The sequence below is a fragment of the Pectinophora gossypiella genome, chromosome 16 (assembly GCF_024362695.1).
Source record: "Pectinophora gossypiella chromosome 16, ilPecGoss1.1, whole genome shotgun sequence".
Lineage (NCBI taxonomy): Eukaryota > Metazoa > Arthropoda > Insecta > Lepidoptera > Gelechiidae > Pectinophora > Pectinophora gossypiella.
This window is the reverse complement of record NC_065419.1, coordinates 3,738,942-3,746,838: the sequence shown is the minus strand read 5'-3', so window position 1 is coordinate 3,746,838 and position 7,897 is coordinate 3,738,942. Positions and strand designations below refer to the sequence as shown.

General features: G+C 43.8%; 1 protein-coding gene across 1 annotated transcript; it reads right to left on the bottom strand.

Moving 5' to 3' along the window:
* Window positions 1-3,855: 3,855 nt before the first annotated feature.
* Window positions 3,856-7,162, bottom strand: LOC126373696 (uncharacterized protein K02A2.6-like). The gene is made up of 3 exons (XM_050019929.1): window positions 7,057-7,162; window positions 4,836-6,685; window positions 3,856-4,148 (listed from the first exon to the last, which is right to left on the bottom strand). The coding sequence occupies exons 1-3, from the start codon at window positions 7,068-7,070 to the stop codon at window positions 3,856-3,858; spliced, it is 2,157 nt and encodes a 718-aa protein (XP_049875886.1). The 5' UTR covers window positions 7,071-7,162.
* Between the last annotated feature and the right edge of the window lie 735 nt (window positions 7,163-7,897).

Genomic DNA, 7,897 nt, shown 5'->3' with positions numbered 1-7,897 from the left:
CTTCGTGAGACTGTCCTTTGTTTGAAAAGGACTTTTCAAGCTTGAATCACCTGATTGTCCGAAAAAGTAAGATAATTCCGTGCTTCGGAGGGCACGTTAAGCCGTTGGTCCCGGCTATTAGCCGTAAAAAACCCCCACCAACCCGCAGTGGAGCAGCGTGGTGGAGTATGCTCCATACCCCCTCCGGTTAATTGAGGGGAGGCCTGTGCCCAGCAGTGGGACGTATATAGGCAGTTTATGTTATGTTATACTCGCTCCTTGTTTGAGATGGTTAACAGTTTAGTCTACGTCTTATGCTCCAGCATCGTCTTATGAACAAGGAGCTTCGTATAATTGAGATAGAACTTCACTTACAGGTAAGTTCGTTTAGTCTCTTAATTATGATTCTCTCTAGCCATAGAGGCGGTCAATCACCTCGCCACAACAAACACTTTAAAACCCCGATAAGGACCCCGCCGGCGTGGTCGACGATTTGCCTCATTCAGCGTTTATCACTATTGATCCACTATGTGATCCCCAGTTTGGTTAGGAAATTACAGGCTGATCACCTGATTGTCCGAAATTTAGACGATCCGTGCTTCGGAAGGCACGTTAAGCCGTTGGTCCCGGTTACCACTTACTGATGTGAGTAGGTATTCATTACATGAGTTATGTCAGGGACGTTTGGCTCATGTAACGACTACTTACTTAATCATCAACCTGTAATGTTCTAACCAAACTAGGGATCACAAAGTGATTTTTGCTCAACCACTGGAGTGGCTCCGTGAGAAGGTCGTCAAAAGTGATTGTAAACTGACTTCTGATTTCGTAGCTCAGCTCATCCCATTAAGAGTTATGGATGTAGGTTTATGTGTCGAAGTATAAAAATAGGCAATAAAATATTAGTAATTGCTCGCAAATAACACATATATACTATCTAGTCATATTTTAGGGGGAAAAGTGCCCGTTTAATCAAATTTTACGAGGCACCTTTCTTAAATGTGTTCCGACAGACAGGTTTAAGTAATTCTATTATAATGTTTTAATAATAAAATGTGTCATTGGTCACTTTAAAGAAGGGATGTTATGGATATGAAATTTCGGATACGGATTGGATGCGGATTTAAGAATGATTATTATACCGGATACGGTTACGGATACGGATAATAAATTATTTCAGCTTATTCGTTAGTTTCGGTTACATTCGAATTTCTAAAGTAAAATTCAAATAGGTAATAAAGTAGTTTTATTTATAACGACAAGTTATATTATGTTATGATGACAAAAAAAGAAAAAAACTAACAATGCGCGCGGCTTGTGTATCGGCACTGGCAGCGGCCAGCCGATCAAAACATCCGATATTATCCGAAACTTTTATTTCGGATTCGGTTACGGTTGCGGATGATTTTTTATATCGAATATCCGATAGTTTCGGTTACGGTTACGGAGCTCCCTTACATCCCTTTTATAGCACTTTATACATTGAAAACCACTCACCGTGCCATTTACCACATAAACAAGTAATAAGGTAATTGTTTTTACCTTATTTAAAACATGAAATCTAGTATCAACCCGTTACATTCCCGTGCCGTCAATTTTGATATCAAAAGTAAACGTAAGCTTTGTAACTTTTATAACCGTAAAGGCTAAGAGACAGTATTTGAACTATAAGCCAGGTGCAAAGTAAGATGGCCGTAACTGCTAACCGACTGCCATTCAACTATTAACAGGCAGAGATTTTTTTAACGTGACTTGTGGTAGATTTGCCGCAAGGCATTAAGTACTTGTGCGGACAAATGGGGAGCGCTGAAGGCTCTCACCCGCGACAAAAGTTAAGGCAACAGATCTGAGGGTGGGCGCGAACCTCGGGCCAGAGCATCGTCTGAGAGGATAATAATTGAACGAATCGACCCCAGTGGGGCAATAGCAATAAGCGCTGAATGAAGGAAACCGTCGACCACGCCAGCGGTGTCAGTATCGGAGTTCTAAAGTGTTTGTTGTGAGCTGATTGTATGAGCGAAGTGCATAGTATATACCTAATACCATACCATAGTATGTACTTACCTAAATTCAAAGTCCGAAGTGAACAAATATTGAAAAAAATATAAGTTTAAAAACTAAAATCCGACTACGGAAAGAGCACGCTTTGCAATTATTCCAAATAGTGATGATTAGCGAACTAGGTACACGTGATATCAATAAGGAGTTCTTTTTCTGTCTTGTGGGTTGTGAGGTGGATTACCAACCTCAGCAACCCTGGTGTCAGGGTTATTATTGGCTCATGTAACGATTACTTACTTACATCAGTAAGTCGTAACCGGGACCAACAGCTTCGCGTGCCTTCCGAAGCACAGAACAACGTCTTTAGAACAAGCAGGTGATCAGCCTGTTATGTCCTGACCAAACTAGGGATCGAAAAGTGATTTTTGTGATATGTCCTCATCGGGATGGAACCCGGGATCTCCGGATCGTGAGCCCAATGGTCAACCACTGCACCACAGAGGCGGTTAATTAGTTAATAAGGAGTAAATACTCCTATAATAAAATGTAAAACAAATCACTAAGCAAAGACGGAACTGGTTGCTAGTCAGCTATAAAACGTATTTTTCCTACAAAACTTGGGATTTGAGATGGCTTTCGTAAGCCTTTGTAGTTCGTAAATGGTAGTAAGGTACATGGGATTGGTATTTCATAGATTTAAACTCACATGAAAAAGTGTATAACTCAATTTATGGGTTATTTGTCTATGACGGAAAGTGCTTCAATAAATAGTAAGTAACTGATACCAACTACTTAATGTGTCCTCCGAAACCCTCTTACTTTCTGGCAATTGGGTGATCAGCCCGCAATGTCCTAAGCAAACTTTAGGAACGGTACTGAAAAGTATCGGCGCCTGAAGGACGTAATAATAAAATCCTGACGACCCGATTGCTCTAGCCATAGAGGCGGTCAATCAGCTCGCAACAACAAACACGTCAGAGATTTGCAATGTACAAAAATTGGATCCAATTTGCACTAAAAATCCATAAGGTGAAAGCTTTGCCGCGCAGTAAAATCTTTCTGTGAAAAGATTTTCGCCAAACCCTCATGTGACCAATTGACATCATTCCGCAAACTTCACATATCGCCAGCAAATCGGATTTTTAGTGAATATTTGAATCTCCCAGATATTTCTTTGCGGATAGATTTAACGATAAAGAAGTATACGTATAGATAAGTAAGTTTATCGTTTATTTTTAGGAATATGTGCCGTATAAATGTGGGATATAGAATAGAAAAGGGATATACATAAACAGCCTATATATGTCCCACTGCTGGGCACAGGCCTCCCCTCAATCAACCGGAGGGGGTATGGAGCATACTCCACCACGCTGCTCCAATTCGGGTTGGTTATAAAAAAGGGATATATTAATTATCAATTTTGAACCGCAATTTTTAAAAAACCAAATGCCCCTTAACGACGACAATCCAATAATAGACCACCACCTTGTATTTCTAAAACTTCCCTCCGTCCCGTTCATTAACCATTCTAAATTTTTCTTTTCTCTTGCTTTCTACTAACATTGACATATATCCGAAATTCAGTTATAAGTTTGTTTGATACTGTAATGTCCTGGGTAACGCCAGCTAGTCCTTTGGGGGCAGACAGGGAACAGCAATGAAACGCGCCTAGTTCGTTCAACGATTTATTCCGAACTGACACTATAAACTATTACCCTCTTTGTTCACAACTTATTATAATACATAATTCTACCTACATTACACTCCTCCACACTAAATCATTACTAACTATTAATACCTACTAAAATTATGATAACACAATTAACCGCTTAAACTAAGATAACAATTGACAACTTAATCTAACACTATTACAATTTAAAACTTATATCTAGGAGGTTTATTTAAACGACACTGTCTCTGAGGTCGTGTCCGAGGTGATACAGGGACAGAGGTGGTAGGCGAGGCAGGTTGTTCTACAGCAGTAAACTGCTTTTCTGGAGTATGAAAACGTTCATCATCTCCCGCCTCCGCTTCGGCCTCTGTGCCCACCGGCGTCACCGCCGCTGACGCCGTGGGCGCCGCCTCCGTTGACTGCTGCGACCCGTCCTCTCTGTCCACCGAGGAAATGTCATCCGAACCGTTATTAATTCGTCTGACGTCTCCTGTACCTGATGGATAAACTAACGAATTCCTAGACTTACGCCTTAGCTGGTCGACATGTCTATGTAACACATTTCCACTACAGTCGGTAACATTATAGTCAGTACCACCTAACCTGTGCGCAACTTTACCGGATTGCCATTTCTCCCTTTTTAAGTATTGTCGATACCATACGTCCTCTCCTACTTCAAAATGCCTATTGGATCCTCCCGCTGCGTCTACCTGACGCCGTTGATTTTGTTGTACTTTAGATTCTCGATCAGGTTTTAATAAATCTAACCGTGTACGTAGACGCCTTCCCGTTAACATCATAGCTGGACTTTCCCCTGTCGAGCAATGTTCCGTGTTACGATAGTGCATTAAAAATGTATTTAATGACTCCTGTACTCCTACACCTTCTAAAACAGCTTTTTTTATAACTGTTTTTAGAGTTTTAACAGCGTTTTCAGCTGCCCCATTTGATGATGGATGATAAGGCGCCGTAAAAATATGCTCAATTCCATCCGCTTTTAAAAAGTCTTCGAATTCGCTACTCGAAAATGGTGGACCATTATCGCTGACTACCTGTTTAGGTATACCCCATCGGGCCCACAACTCCCTCAGCTTCCCAACCGTGGTACCAGCGGCCGTGCTAGGAACGTGAAAAACTTCCATCCACTTAGACATAGCATCAATAACTACTAAGTAAAGTTTACCATAGATGGGCCCCATGAAGTCCAAATGTAGCCTAGTCCATGGGCGGGCCGGCCACGGCCAGGGCCGCGGCGCGTGCTGCGGCGGCGCGGCCGCGTGCGCGGCGCACACGGCGCACGCGCGGCACACGCCCTCCACCGCCTCGTCTATGCCTGCCCACCACACGTAACTACGTGCTAATGCCTTGGACTTCACAATGCCCATATGAGGCTCATGTAATATATCTAAGACTTTACCTCGACAACCCTCGGGAATGACCACCCTATGGCCCCACATAAGACAACCCAATTCCTCGTACAACTCTGTTTTCCTGTTAAAATACGGTTTTAAGCCATCAATGTCGCACTGCTCGGGCCAGCCATCTCGTACGTAACTAAGTACCCGACTTAATATGTTGTCCCTACGAGTCTGCTTTTTAATTTCATTATAGTCTAATAACATCGCCTGTTGCGCAAAATGCAAATAAGTCTGTTCCGGAACTTTCCCGTAACTATTTTCAACCGACTTTAAAGGTAATCTCGATAAACTATCTGCACAGTTGCTCTTAGTATTGACATATTCAATATCATAACGGTAAGCGGACATGATGATCGCCCAGCGCTGCATCCTACTGGCCGTCATAGTAGGTATGCCTGTATTCGGACCAAAAATCGACACGAGCGGTTTGTGATCCGTACGCAGTATGAAATGCCTCCCGTACAAGTACTGATGGAATTTCTTTATGCAATAAATAATAGCAAGCGCTTCTCGGTGTATTTGTGAATAATTCTGTTCGGCGCTAGTCAATGTTCGAGATGCGAAGGCGACCGGGCGCTCCCCGCGCGGCCCGTCCGGCTGCGTCAGCACGGCCCCCACCCCGCGCGCGCTCGCGTCACATGTTGCTATCAATGGCTTACTAGGGTCGTAATGAGCGAGAATTTTTACGCTAACAAGTAATTGTTTTACCTCCGAGTAGCTGCGCGCACAATCCGCATTCCAATTCCACTCCACACCTTTTCGTAACAATTGATATAAGGGACACAATGTTGAACTAAGATTCCTAACAAACCTTCCGAAGAAATTAACCATGCCGAGAAAAGATCTTAACTCGGATACGTTACTTGGTTGTTCCATTTTCACAATAGCTTCGATTTTTGACCTGTCCGGCTTTATGCCGTCTCTAGAAACCACATAACCGAGATAAGTTACCTCTTCGGCCAGAAATACACATTTACTTTTCTTTAATTTCATTCCATTATCCAATAAACGTTGAAAAACCGTTTGTAAGGCCTGTAAATGTTCCATTCGGGATTTACCGCCAATTATTACGTCATCTAAAAATACTTGCACATTAGGTATACCGCTCAGTACATTAGTCATGATACGTTGGAATATGCCTACACTTGAAGCTAATCCATACACTAATCTATTATATTGGAATAAACCTTTATGCGTGTTTATCACCGTGTACTTTTTAGATTCATCCAATTCTATCTGATTGTACGCTTGTGAGAGGTCAATCTTGCTGAAAAACATATTTCCGTTTAAATTTACCAATACATCTTCAATTTTTGGCAATGGATAACGGTCGACCAGCAAAGACGGGTTTAATGTAGCTTTATAATCCGCGCAAATCCTAAGGGATCCATCAGGCTTATTAATAGGTACCAGAGGCGAGGCCCAGTCGGAGCAGTCAACGGGCTCGATGACGCCGGCGCGCAGCATGGCGTCCAGCTCGGCGTCCACTCTCTCGTGCAGCGCATACGGCAGCGGCCGCGCGCGGTGGAACACCGGCGTCGCCCCCTCCCGCACACGCAAGCTCGCCTTACCGCCCCTGTATCGCCCCAGACCTCCCTCGAATAACTCCTTAAACCTGTCAATCAAACAATGAATGTCTTCATCCCCTTGTTTACTATTTTTACCTAGCACAAAATTACATGAAAATTGTGGTATGTCAATTTTAAGTTCGGCCAACCACTGCCTACCCAACAAGGATGTTGTGCCGCCTTTTATAATAAATAACTCTAAATCTTTCTGTTGACCATTATAACTGACAGTTGGTTTTATAATTCCTAACGGCTTAACTTGTGAGCCATCATAAAACTTTAAGATAGTATTATCACTCTCAATAGTAATGTTTGAAAAATATTTGTCATAAGTTTGTTTACTAACGCAGGATATGGCCGTTCCTGTATCAACTTCCATTTTAATAACGGTATTATTTATACATACAGGTAAACTTACAGATTTATAATCATTCAGACTCAAGTGATGCAATTCCTCCTCAATGTCCCCGCCGACCTCCTCGCTTGTTTCGCGATCGGCTTCTCCAAAATGCAGTCCGCCTCGCGCAGCTCCGCGACGAGGCGGTCCCCGCGGCGAAGTCGGTGCGCTCCACTCCGGGCATACCCGCCGCAAATGTCCTGTGCGTTGGCACTTGCTACACACATAATCTCTAAAGCGACAAGTCGGAAAGTTGTGGTTTTGAGCCCCACAAGCACCGCAACCGTTGCCATGTCGCCTGTCTCCGCCATAAAAGCGTCGCTCTGGCGTTTTTGTTCCACCGCCAACCGCCACCGGGCATGCTGCGCCCGCAGCGAGCCCGCCCGCACGCCGAGCCGCCGGCGCCGTACCGCGTGCTGGCGATGACGCAATCGCATGCACTGCGCCCGCTTCGCTACCTGTCGCTCGATTCTCCTCCACTACCGCTGAATCCCTTTCTGCTGCTTCCAATGACGTCGCTAGTTTGACCGCTTGGTTAAAAGTCACCGTGTCGTCCTCAGCAAAAAGCCGTTGACGTATGACGTCACTTCGTAAGCCGCACACGAACTGGTCCCTCAGATTTTCACATAGATTTGCCTCGAACTTACAGTGTTTAGACAATCTTTTTAACTCCGCCACATAAACAGCTATGTTTTCTCCGGCATTCTGTCTCCTTTGTCTGTACCGATACCGTTCCGCTAGTGCCGAGGGGGTAGGTTGCAGATGTTGTCTCATTAATTCATCTACCTCCTCAAATGTTAAATCGGCTGGTTTCGTCGGGCTTGACAAGTTTTCCAACAATTCGTATGCTTCGTCACCCATG